General features: G+C 38.5%; 1 protein-coding gene across 3 annotated transcripts in view; it reads left to right on the top strand.

The window, feature by feature from the left end:
- Positions 1 to 10,666, top strand: part of sipa1l2 (signal-induced proliferation-associated 1 like 2) — a 78,049-nt gene extending 67,383 nt beyond the window's left edge. For all 3 annotated transcript variants that reach the window (XM_017683041.2, XM_017683042.2, XM_017683043.2), the window contains 5 exons: positions 2,818 to 3,037; positions 3,325 to 3,456; positions 8,653 to 8,767; positions 8,904 to 8,985; positions 9,327 to 10,666. In XM_017683041.2, the coding sequence (XP_017538530.1) occupies positions 2,818 to 3,037; positions 3,325 to 3,456; positions 8,653 to 8,767; positions 8,904 to 8,985; positions 9,327 to 9,473 (696 nt within the window). In that variant the 3' untranslated portion in view covers positions 9,474 to 10,666. The remainder of the gene's footprint in view (positions 1 to 2,817; positions 3,038 to 3,324; positions 3,457 to 8,652; positions 8,768 to 8,903; positions 8,986 to 9,326) is intronic.
- The last annotated feature ends 2,889 nt before the right edge of the window (positions 10,667 to 13,555 follow it).

The raw sequence follows: 13,555 nt of genomic DNA, 5'->3' as shown, positions 1-13,555 counted from the left end.
TTACACTATATTGCCAAAAGTATTCAATCACCTATCCAAATAATTGAATTCAGGAGTTCCAATCATTTCCATGGCCACAGGTGTATAAAGCCAAGCACCTAGGGCTGCAGACTGCTTCTACAAACATTTATGAGGCAATGGGTCGCTCTCAGGAGCTCAGTGAATTCCAGCGTTGGTACCATGATCAGACACCACCCGTGCAACAAGTCCAGTCGTGTAATTTCTTTGCTGCTATTATAACAAAGTGAAAGTGACTGGGAACGAGCAGCAGAGATCGCCAACTTTCTGCAGAGTCAATCACTACAGACCTCCAAACTTCATGTGGTCTTCAGATTAGCTCAAAAACAGTGCTTAGAGAGCTTCATGGAATGGGTTTCCATGGCAGAGCAGCTGTATCAAAGCGCAATACAAAGCATCTCCAATGGCCATGTTCTATGGAGTGACTAATCACGCTTTTCCGTCTGACAAATCCGATGGACGGGTCTGGGTTTGGCAGTTGCCAGGAGAACGGTACTGACTGCATTATGTCAAGTGTAAAGTTTGGTGGAGGGGGGATTATGGTGTGGGGTTGTTTTTCAGGAGTTGGGCTCAGCCCCTTAGTTCTAGTGAAAGGAACTCTTAATGCTTCAGCAGACTGGTCAGTGTTAGGCCTGTCAAAAATCTGCTGAATGCTGTTTGACTAATGGCTGATTGGCTGATGGTCTATTAGATGCTACGTGCTAAATTTCAGCTTGATTGGATGTACAGATTCTGAGCAACAGTTATTAGCATTTACAGCACTTAGTTTTAAAAATTTTAAATTAGTTATGAATTATTTTGAATAATTTCAGAAGCAACAAGTTATGAATAATACAGTTTTGGGCAAGCATTTTATTAAGTCATGAGAAAATGTAATAGTAAGGCCTAGTTCAAATATAACTTCCAAAAGTGACATCACAATGCACATCTGTCACTCACACTTATACACTGTATATACAGACTTACACACAGCCTAAGGCACAGCAATACCAGCACAAAAAATGAAATCAAGTTGGAATTGCATTTAAAGTAGCACTGAATGTAACAAAGCAGTGTATTTAAGGTATTTGTAAATTTAAGGTGGCAGTGAAGTTAAGGGATCAGTACATTAAATGTGGCTATGTATTTAAAAATTCTGTACATTTAATGTGACACTTTATGGCAGTGAATTTAAGGTATCAGTAAATTCAGGGATGGCACTGTATTTAAGCTGTCAGTAAATTTAAAGTGGTAATGAATTTAAGATATCAGTAAATTTAAGGTCACAGTGTATTTAAAGTACCAGGCAACTGGAAGTGAATTTAAGGGATCAGTAAAGTTGAGGGAGCACTGAATTTAAGTTGCCATTGCATTTAAGGGTTTAGTTATTATTAATGTGGCAGTATAATTCTCAGTAAATTTTGGCTGACACTGAATTTTAAGGTGTCAGTACATGGCTTCATAACAACAAAAGGGGAAAAGATACATAAATATATACTTGGATTAAGTGATGGGACATCTTTTAAAATAAAAATGTGCAAATAAGTGAAAACCTTTGCAAGAGCCTAGTAAAGACTCTACTGTTTGCAGTTCTTGACTGAGCCCCGGAGATATTTCAGAAGAAATATCAAACGCAGACAAAATCTATTTCCGTCTTGAGATGTAGTGTCGAGGATTGCATCAATTGACCAACAACTTTTTTGCAGCTGTCAAAGTACAGAGCAACAGTTGTTTTTGCTGAACTGAGAGATTAAGTGAAGAAAAACCATTTAAAAGAAAAATGGATGCAAATTCGCATTAATAAGCACTGCAATTGATTTCCTGGCGAGATAAATCTGCAAGGACAGACTGTCTAAACACTAAAAATTTGTGAAGCAGAAGTCGCTTCTCTTTCAAAGCTGTTCTACTTTAATTAATTAAGTCAGATTTTAAGGTGGAACGAGAAAAATCAAACAAGAAGCTGGAGAATAAGAAGTGACTTTAGCCTCTTAAAACAGTCAAACGTTGAGAGACTTTTTATTATTTTTTTTTTTTTTTAAACTGATCTACTTTAGAGGAAAAGTTTTGTGGTGCAGATTGGGGAAGGGAAGCAGCTATAGCTAAAGCTTAATTCATGGCAAAGTAAGTGTGTTTTTGTTTATATTTTTAGCCTAACTTATACTAGGACATTCGTGCACACTGAGACATGCTGGACATAAATATTGTGGCTGCCAAGATGGTCTGATTTTTGTTGAAAGGACAAAACAGTTCTTCTTAACATTTGGGTTGTGGCTCCTGGCCTAAACTGGCTTTTAATGCAGAGGGAGCCGGTTGGATTTCTTACTCATCCAGTTGTTTTTGTTATGTGAACCTCACAAAGTTTCCAGACACTGCACTTCTAAGTTCCGCCTTTTGCGTTCCGTCAGCATTACATTATAAATTAAATATGTAGAAAATCGATTTTTGGCATTTGTGAATCGATTCAAAATCGTTCACATCCACATTGTAAGAATTGTTTTTAATAAGCAGCAATCTTGTAAAAGTTATTGCTGCATTTGTGAATAAACATCTTCCTTAAATAAGACTTCTGAGCAATATCAATTACTTTTCTGTGAAGTAAATCTAAAACTAAAAAATCTAAAACCTTTCCCACTAGTGTTTTTTCCCCACTAGCACTCTTTTTGGCTTTCTTTTAAGTCTTTATCAAAGCCTGAATTAACATGAAAGAAAAACCTTCTTATATCTTTCTTATCTCTATATTGATTTTCATGTTTTCTTCTTGTAATTTTTTTCAACTCTTTCTTTTAAATTTCTTTTTTTGTCTTTCTTTCTATCTTCCAGAAGTTCTCTGTGAGTCAGCCATCACGCCGCCCTTTATACAGGACACTTTCAGATGAGAGGCTTTACAGCACCCACCAGAGGGCACTGTCTTTTGCCAGCTTGCGGAGTTCCGTACTGGAGCAGGTTCTGCCCAATGACATCCTGTTCAGCAGTGCCCTGCCATACCACAGTACCCTGCCCCCTTATATGGGCCTCAGCCATATAGCTAGCCAGTTCAAGAGTGAGGCTTCATTCTTACTTTCTAATCATCTTTGAGCTACTGACTACCATTTCACTCTACCCTTATGATGACTATTAGAAATCTCATGGTGGTAGACTGAACCAGTAATCCTTCTGTGAAATGGCTTATTGGTAGCAAATGTTTACAGCTGAATGAGTGTCAACTACATCAACCATTGTGATGGTGCATTCTAGCTTTAGTTTTGATGTTATTATCTGCTGACATCAATGTACCACTAAGGTTTCTGTGATGCCACCATGTTCCACTGATATGTGCTGTTTGTACAGATGAGCTGTGGTCCTCTGACAACTCACTAGCAGACAGAGCCAAGCTGACTGAGGCTGACCTGATGCCCCTGCTGGACACAACCTCTGGTCTCAATTGGTCCCAACTCGTAGATACTGCTCAAGCATTCAAAGGTATGTCTGTTTGTTTATTTGGCTTACCCGGTCTTATTGTTCCAGCTGCCATGGGTTCCTTGAGGATTTCTGGTTACAACGGTTTTCTGGAGGGAAAATAGAGGAATCTGAAAATGTTGGAGTGATTGTGCTTCACAGCATTCTCTGTCCTACACTAAAACAGAAAGCATATGTTGGTGTGCTTGTATATTGTGTGAACAACTATGAATTGGAGAGGCGCTTAGCCAAACACCCTATGAAGCAGTGAAGCAATATCTTTGGGGTGGGTTCATGAACAGGGATAAAGCCTAGTCATAAACTAAATTGCCATTTTAATCTGCGCAAACTCAGATTCACTTTCTTTAAAGTAGTTCTAATCTTAATCTAATTTTGATTTAAATATTTTGATTGTAATTTATTTAATTTGATAGTACACTTGCAGTATGAGGGTTTAAATTAAACTTCCTAGAAGGCATTTTAACCTCAGTCAAAGCAGAGGCACAGATTCAGACTAATTTAGTAAGGACCGTTAAGTTAATTTCACTTTTGAAGCCCAAACTTTTTTCCTGGGTGATGTCCTCAATCTGACATACCTGTGAATAAGTATTTTTCTGATATTTGGTACTCAGTTGTCCTTACTAAAGTTGTCCAAATCTGTGTTTCTGCTTTGACTGAGGTTAAAAATGCGTTTGAGGACATTTAGTTTAAACCCCAGTACTGCAAGTGTACCATTGATGATGGAGCTGAAGGACCTATATGATCACATCAGTTCGCTTCAGAACAAGCACCCGGAGTCATTTTACGTAGACCTGACAAACACTCTTCCAAAGTTTTATCAGCACGTCACCATACCAACACGGGGAAATAACACACTGGATCGTGTGTATACAAACATACAAGAGCCATACAGAGCCATGCCCTCCCTCCACCTTGGGCTCTCTGATCACATCTCCGTCATGCTGGTCCCAGGACTTGTGGCGTACTACCCGAACCAGAAACCCTGGCTGAATGCAGAGGTCCTATCTCTGCTGAAAGTCAGGGATGCTGCATTCAGGTTTGGCGATTCACAGAAACTCAGGAGAGCTAGACATGAGCTGACGGCAGGCGTAAAGAGGGCCAAAGCTGCATACGTAGAAAGATCCAGGGTCGTTTTTCTTCCCAGGATCCACGGAGCATGTGGAAGGGCATCAAGTGCATCACAGACTACAACCCCAGAGATGCACAATACACTAGGGACCCTTCACTGCCTGATGCTCTCAATAAGTTCTGTGCCCACTTTGAGGACCCAAACACACCCCCCTGTACCAGATTCACTCCACCACCTGGAGAAGAGCCCCTCAGTGTGACCCAAACTGAGGTGAGGAGGATCCTTCAGAAGATTAATCCCCGCAAAGCTGCTGGCCCAGATAACATGCCGGGGTGTGTGCTGAAGTGCAGTGCAGACCAATTCTCCGAGGTGCTGATGGACATCTTCAACTCCTCTTTAATCCAGGCAGTTTTCCCCACTTGTCTGTAGACCGCCTAATGACTATCGGCCAGTAGCCCTCACCCTGATAGTCACAAAGTGCTTTAAAAGACTTTGGTTATGACCCATATCAAAGCCAACATTGACGTCACTGGGGATCCACACCCGTACGTGTACCGGAAAAAACGATACACAGAGGATGCCATCTCTGTGGTCCACACTGCCCTTACCCACCTGGAGAGTAAGGACTCTTATGTCCGTATGCTCTTTGTGGATTTCACATCTGCCCACCTCTCTCTGTAATTGGGTCCTGGACTTCCTGACTAACAAGCCGCAATCTATGAGGATCCACAACATCTCCTCCTCCACCATCATCCTCAGCACTGGCTCCCCTCAGGGCTATGTGGTGAGCCCCCTCCTGTTTACACTGCTCACATATGACTGCTCAGCCATCCATCCAGGCTGTCATATTGTAAAGTTTGTGGACGACAGGGTAGTGGTTGGATGCATCACAAATAGTGATGAGTCTGGCTATAGGCAGGAGGTGGAACACCTGCAGTGTTGGTGCAGTGAGAACAATCTCTGCATCAATGTGAAGATGACAAGATGATTTCAGAATGGACAAATACACCATCCCTCTCCTCCCCCTACACATCAGAAGTTCTGCAGTGGAAGTGGTCTCCAGCTATAGGCACTTGGGTGTGCACCTAAGTAACAATCTTGTCTGGAGTAATAATACTTCCAGCCTGATCAGGAAGGCACATCAGCGCCTCTACTTCCTCAGACGGTTGAGGGATGCAGTGACGGTTTTCCAGATGCAGGAAAAGGGCCACTGGCATCATGAAGGACCCCACTCATCCAGCACACACACTTTTTGTCCCACTCCTCTCAGGTAGGAGGCTGCAGAGCATTAAAACAGCCAGACTGAGAAACAGCTCTAATTCCAATTAGACAGTCACTGCAATGGCACTTCATGTCCACTTATTTATCTCTGCTGCTGTACTGTATCAGTGCCTCTACTATATCACCCCTACACATGTCACTTTATACATTACCAGTATTAAGCTGTACACTTCCTCGTACTCATGCTGCTGTGTTTCATGCTGCTGTTGTTTGCACCTTACTATTTATTGTTTATTGCTACTTTTGGGAGTTAACTGTGACCTTGAGTACACTATTTTGTTCCACCTCATGTACCACGTGTGATGCGAATGACAATAAAGCCTTATCTCTTGATGTTTGAAATCAAAATAATTTACAAATCAAAACATTTGAATTCACACAGCCCACAAAGCGAAATTACATTAGCTTTCCTGACATTACAGTGTAGGCTTTCTATTTTCTATTCTAGCCTGGTATTTTGTAGTTTTACATTTATATGCCCCCCACCCCAAACCAAAACACAATCTACTGCAGCCTTGACTTGCCTTTTGTATATTTTTTTACTTTTGAAACATCTTTTGAAAACTACTTCACTTTGTTTTCGAATAGTTACATAATCACCGTATGAACATATATGTTCATGAGCTTCTTCTAGTGTAGTTCTTTTGTGCTAATAGTGCACTTTGCTGGAAAAACTTTAGACTGAAAATGATATCCAAAGCAGTATTTTACCCATTCGAAAAACTGACATGCTTTCTGTCATTATTGGTGAGTAACTACGGAGTTCAGCTATAGATGTCTTTGGAAAACCATGTATTATTATGTTTTCATTGTTCTTGTAATTTAACTTAAACACTGTGGCATTTAACCTGTATGGAAAATAGTGGACTTTTTTATCAGTAAATCACACTCTAGAAAACACACAGTAGGGAATTTACTATACCATTACCTGATATTATATGTTATCTGATGCTGTATGTTAATTGTTGTGGCATTAAAACTGTCAGTTTTAAACGGTTTTAAAAATGTTTTAACTCAATGTTTTAAGGCTAAAGGTAGATAAAACATTTCAGATAAAGATTTCAGAGATAAAGCTAGCTGCTCTAGAATAATACCCAGTCACGTTAACCTGCCTATTTTACTACAGTGAGTCACACTGAAGTAAGATGATGTTCCTAAGCACGTTTGCATTTATTTTCAGTTCCATGCACGGTAGGTAAAGCTAACATTACAGTGCGTAGCACAGAGGACTAACAGGCAGCCTGTCTCTATTTCTGTCTCATTCTATGTCACTGTCTCTCTTGTAAACAGAAAAAAGCAGAATATTGGGGCATGCATTTGCACACCTCTTAAAGGAATGTTAGGAACCCCAGTTTCTAAGCATATTTATCAATTCTTTTTTGACAGCATTTTTTGGTCATTTTCACCAACTGTTGCCATCTTTGGCAATTACTTTAGAGGACTCTGTAATTGTGGCAGTGTTCATAATATCATTATGTAATAATGTTATCATAATTTCATTCTGTGGAGAATAGAATAAAAAAGAATAAAAAAATAGTAACAGAGAATAAAAAAATAGTAACCATATGAACATTAAGTTAACATTAAGATGGTTTAATAGAGCCAGGTTATTCTATCTAATCTGTTTTCATCTGTGCAGATTATGTGTCCAAAATTCATCTAAATTAAGTTAAAAGTATGCATTTTGTAAGAACATAGGATAGAGGAATAGGATGACAAAAAAGAGTTTTTGAGATTATTTAAGTGTTTGATGCCTCAAATGTGTATGTGACCTAGGCTCTAAATTCACTTTCCTTTTTTCTATTTTACTAGCTTTTTAGTCATGATTTTTGATGACAAATTTTGACTTTTCTATCTTTTAATATTCCTACTGCCATTAGGCTGTTTTTCTTTCTCCCCACATTCTTTACCTGCTACCATCTTAGCTCCTATTGTTCTACAGGGTGCTAATAAGTGTTGAGTACATTTTGAGCATGGAATTAAAGCCACTATTGCTATGTGTACCCAACAAGACACCACCTAGAGAAATGACTAAATCAACTGCTCGCTTTAATTACATGTTTAGGTTTTGGGCTCTTTTGCTTGAGTGCAGTTACATTGTTCTGTGGCCTTTAGGCAGTGTGGTCCACCACAGATTCTTGCATTGTGCAAATATATACCAAAGGCATGGGATTTGGGCTCTGAGAGAGTTGGCAGCTCATCTTTACAAACTGTTAGTATGTCTTCCACTTTTCTCTGGATGTGTTTGAGTTTATTTTCTTATTTGTAACTGAGCTGTGGCAACATCCATGGAGTGGGCGTATGCTCTGAATAAAAATACGGACTGAGCTGTTCTCAAAAATAGTGTTTGACGTGAAACCAGTTATCTAATGACTGGAACTTGGAAGGTAGTATAACCCAGAGAATGTGAGCGGGCCCTCATGTTGATTACCATGACTGCTTTGTGTGTACAGAAAGTATGAATGTGGGCTCAGGACCCTTATAATTAGTACCACATTTTAATTCCATCTCTAGCAACACACCCTAACTGTTAATGAAATGAAGAAGAGAGGAGAGGGGAAAATGTTTTAGAAAGGGTGAGACCTCCTCTTGCTAATTTTATTCAGCTGTCTGCAAACATTTGTATATTTCATATCACACAAAATTTCTAACAGGTGTGACAGAGCAATAGAACAGATATAAAGAAATTAGTTGTGGGCGTGTAATTCATGGTGTGCTGGGTTTTTTTTTTTGGTATTGATTTCAAGACTATCATTAGAAATGGGTGCAAAACCATGTGATTTTCAAGAGAACAGGTTACAGTCAATTCTGAGCATTCATTTGTGAGTGTTGCTTTTTTAATATTTCAGACCAGAGTGTGGCTTTCCCATGCTCTCTGAATGAAGAGGAACAGACCATGCAGGCATTGGAGATCTCTAAGGGACTTGACACAAGAGCTGCAGAGGATTCAGCATTGGAAGAAGGGTGAGGCTGGACTCTAGGAGGGAGTGAGGCCCCACAGTTGCTTAAGCACTGGGGTGGAAACCTCTTTATTGTTAATGAAAAGTGACAACAGGTGGGGGAAGTATGTACTGTGTAACTTCTTTGTCTGAAACTATAGGGATGGCTCACCTGCTCTCCTTTCTGGAAAAGTGAACCAGTTAGAGATCATCCTCAGACAGCTTCAACATGACCTGAAGAAGGTAAAAGTCTCATTCTTGCTTAACAGATACAAAAGGGGTCTCTCCCCTGATTTCAAAAGTTTTCTTTCTTCCTAGGTGTTGCATATATACAGGTTCCAAAAGTAGAATACGCCCACTTTTTCTTAGCATAACTCATGAAATGCATTATAGCTAACTATTTTCATCAGCCCAGTTACTCCTTTGTCTTAATTACCTAAAAAAGCAGCATCCGTTAGCTACAAATAATTTTTAAAGCAATTATACCAGCCATTAGCAAAAAAGGAAATGATATTTAGCTTTTTTGTTTGCATATAAGATCGCATTAACAGCTTTTAACTGAGTTTTGGGATTTGTTACTGTAGGAACAACAGGACAAGGCTATGCTACAGGAACAAGTGCAGCATCTCAGACAGGACAACCTTCGGTTGCACGAGGAGAGCCAAACTGCTGCTGCCCAGTTACGACGTTTCACTGAGTGGTTCCTCAACTCAGTGGATAAAAAAGTTTGAGGTTTTATGTGTTTTTTGTCCTATTTAGCTTAGCAACTAAGCAATCTGAACTTGTGTAGCCTAATGTAAACATAGGCTGTTAGAGAAAATGTACCCTTTCATCATGTGAATGTGTCTTAAGCTAACATTGCTAATGGGGTGCATCATCTTTTACAGGGATTGGTGATGGGTGTGGTTTAGGTATGAAAGTGGAAAATGAGAAGATGAGAAATAATGGATAGTAACTAAGGGTAGTTGGGAAAAAATGTTATAAGCAGTTAATATGAAGTGCCAACATAACCTGAAAATGAATGTAATGCAATGATGTGTGTTTAAACTGTAAGATCTTATGCTACTATCCTCAAGCAAGTGTTGTACTTAATTCAGTCCTGGCTTTTGTCACTATGTATGCTTGTCATTTGTAAAACCAGCCAGATACATGCCTTTGTGTTTGAAGGTGCCCCCAATGAATAGTAGTGTTATCGACTTGTATGACGTTTTCTAAGTAATTCATTGTTACAAAACTGTAGCAGGGAAATTTGGTAATGGGACATTGACAAAACTGTTAAATATGATTTGCTCTGTGTCATGTTTTTCAATTTTGCAGTTGAAATTTTGAAGAAAAAAAAGAAGCAATGAAAATGGTAATATGTTTGGTGTTATCCATTTAAGGATAAAGAATGATCAATTTTCTGCTTCTCCTTTTTTTGGGACAATTCAAACAATTCTCCACTTTTTGTATCCACATGTAAAAACATTGTCCAGTCATAACACTGTTGTAACCTGACAATCTAATTTGAGAGATGTCAGACAATATCAAAAACAGTATCAGATTCCTGTGACCACTAACTGTAAACACCAAATTAGTTTGTCTCTGTGAAGTACCTCAGAAAAGTTTCTTGTACTTTAGCTCTCTTATTTAAGCATATTCAACCCATTATTGTTATTTTAGTAAAATAGTTTCCATTGTGCACTAAAAAGAGTAATAGTCCTATAGTAGCAGTGCTTTGTATTCTCTGAGATCTAAAATCGTATTTTCAAAGGATTACTTTCAGGAAATTTAATATGTGGATGCTGCTAGAAGATGGGTTGTTTTATATGACCTTCACAAATATTTTTTATTTCTTTGTATTTCTGTTTTGTTGAATATGGGATAAAAGGTTTGCTTTGTAAAATAAAGTATAGGATGTGAATAAAGACCCATGCTCTACTGATGTGATGGTAATGTTTGCCTTACACAGACATCCTAAGCTTTGCTCTTTCCTCGGTTTAGGCAGGTTTTAGATGGCAGTTGTTCACATCACTTTGTTTTACACATACTACTTTCTTTTACTTTGCTCAACAATATGCCATATGCTGGTACACTTTAATGGATAAGAAGTAGATGGAAATAACAGGGAGTAGAACTGTGTCATAATCAATACTTCAATCAATGACTTTTACTTAAGAACTGCCTTTTATTTGTCTTATTTGGTAGTACAGTGTTAAAATAATCTCTCATTATTAATACCACTTTTACACATAATCATATAAATCATACAATACCCCACATATATTGCTTAATAATAACCAGAAGTCATGCTTTGTCTAAGCCTTTTTGTTAGGTCAAAGAGAGAAGCATGTCCATAACCATAAGCAATGGTACAGTATATTACGTAAATTGTCTGTGCTTTTGGAATTCTGTTCAACATTTCTAGCCAGAGAATCACAAAAATGAAAATCATGACGCTAAATGAAATTGTGTTTACTCATTAAACCCAGTTAAAATAAAATGTCTAAATACAATTTAAACCATATGTCTAAACATATGTTTAAATTTATGTCTGTGTGACTGCCTTGTGATGGACTGGCGACCTTCCTAGTGAGTACTAGGATGGGCTCCAGCACCCCCTGCAACCCAGGAGGATAGGTCCCTTAAATGATGAGTGAGTTAGAGAGTCATTTTAAACCACCTATGATGGTTGTGTTTGATTTATGAGAGATTGGTGAAACCCATTTTATGGATATCTGCTGGAATGTAAGAAAGAGAAATAAATTTAAATCTAGTCTAAAGCAACTAATGGTAACTTTGTCATCCTAGGGTAGGCAGGTTTTATTGCTAACAAAGCATGTAATAATGCACAGCAGTAATCAATAAACTGTTATGTTTTGTCCCTTCAGAAAAAAAGCTCATGGGACACATTTACTACAGCAGTAAAAAGTAGGGTCTTTGTAATATAATGATCCTGTCCCTGGCTACATCTTCTTGAACTTCTTTGATTTTGGTTAGGTGAGTACCAAAATGTATCAAGGGAAAAAGTAAAAGTCAAACATTTTTTCCCTTTAGCTCTGAAAGTAGTGCTGAGGGTTGTAGCCCAAAAGCATGCTGTTTCTTCCACCCTTTCCTAATTTGTAGCATGGTTTGCAATATGTTTCTCAATATTTCTTTAAGAGGCAATCTGTGTAAACTATATTAAAATGTATGTACATAGACTTAGTTGACTTTAAATTGATTACAATTAATAATAATATTTTACAAACCTTCCAAAAAGCTCGGACAATAGGTAAAATGCAGATAAATACAGAAAGCAGTGATTTTACAAATCTAAAATTTGAACAAAAACAGATAAGATATGTAATGTTTTACCTCATCAACAAGCTTATTCTGAAACTGATGCCTGTAACATGTTCCAAAAAAAGTTGGGGCAGGGGCATCTCAAGGACTAAAACCGATGCTAAATAGGAGATGCTGTCATGCTTAAGATATTAAAGAAGCATCCAGGAAAAGTCCTATATGAACAAAGATGGGTCACCTTGCCCAAAAATGCATCAGCAAAAAAAATCCAACAATTTTAAAGTGATGTCCCTCAACCAGGGATTTTCTGACTTTTATGAATCTCATTCTAAATCCATAGGCATTGATATGGAGTTGGTCCCCCTCTGCAGCTGTAACAGCTTCCATTCCTCTGGGAAGCTTTCTTCAACAGGAATTCTGCATTTACTTGATCATACATTTTATTGAATTTAGAAGACCTATATAGGCTTTTACCATCAGCCAGTGTATACAAATCTATGAGAATGCTTGGCCTTTGTCTCATGTTAGAAACTTAGCCATATGGGACTTGGTCAAGGCTTTTATTGTAAACTTAATGACATTATTTTGAAACTGAACTAGGATACAGTTAAAAGAATTTCATACTGTGGGCCAAGCAGAAGGCCAAGGCAAGCCAACAGGAATTCTGTATTTACTTGATCATACATTCTACTGAATTACTTCAGAAGACGTGTATACAAATCTATGAGAACCCTTCTGATATGGGACTTGCTCAAGGCTTTTATTGTAAACTAAATGACATTAGATGTAATCAGGATATGAACCCAACCTTTAGTTTGAAATAAACATGTTTGAATTAAAATGGAGAACTTAAAAAAAAAGATCCGCCTGCTTTGAGTTTTAGAGTGGTGGGATACGTTAAAAGGCCAATACTGAAAGTCACCCTCAACCACTGGCTCTGTGGGGCTGGGATCCCTAGGGGCTTGACTGATCTTTGGTTTGAGAGAACAGCAGCTAATGCACTTGTCAGATAAACACCTTCGGATTTGCTCAACAAAGCACTGTGGTTTCATTCAAAACTTAAAAATATGCACAACAATGCATTTCCCTTTCAGAGCTCGTACGTGCAAAACACTGGTTTTCACTTAAAACTGGAAAACTTGTTAAGTGGTGCTCTTCAACTTCAAAACTCGCACGTGCGTGCAAATTTCTGGTCTCAGCTCCACGGCGCGCGCTCAGCTTTCACATCTGCTCCCTGTGAAACGTCTGAAAGTTTGTGTCAAAACTCCAGCCAATCAAAGCTGCCGCGGGGCTGCCCCTGTCAGCGGACCAATCATGGCATCTTTCCTTAAGCAGCTTTATGCCAATTGGTCAAGGGACGTTCGTGGCTGTGGTTTTGAGTTGGCTAGTGCGCTTTATAGCTTTTCTGGTATCAAAACAATAGAAGTGATTTATCAGTAATACACGTAAATTGTTATTATATAAACTTGCTCTGACCCTGTTTCTAAGTTATTCTAGATAAGAGTGTCTGCAAACGACTAATGCACATTTAAATATTACAAATGCAGCC

The sequence above is a fragment of the Pygocentrus nattereri genome, chromosome 15 (genome assembly GCF_015220715.1).
Source record: "Pygocentrus nattereri isolate fPygNat1 chromosome 15, fPygNat1.pri, whole genome shotgun sequence".
NCBI classification, from domain to species: domain Eukaryota; kingdom Metazoa; phylum Chordata; class Actinopteri; order Characiformes; family Serrasalmidae; genus Pygocentrus; species Pygocentrus nattereri.
The sequence above is the reverse complement of the archived record's forward strand: the minus strand, read 5'-3'. Positions and strand labels throughout refer to the sequence as shown.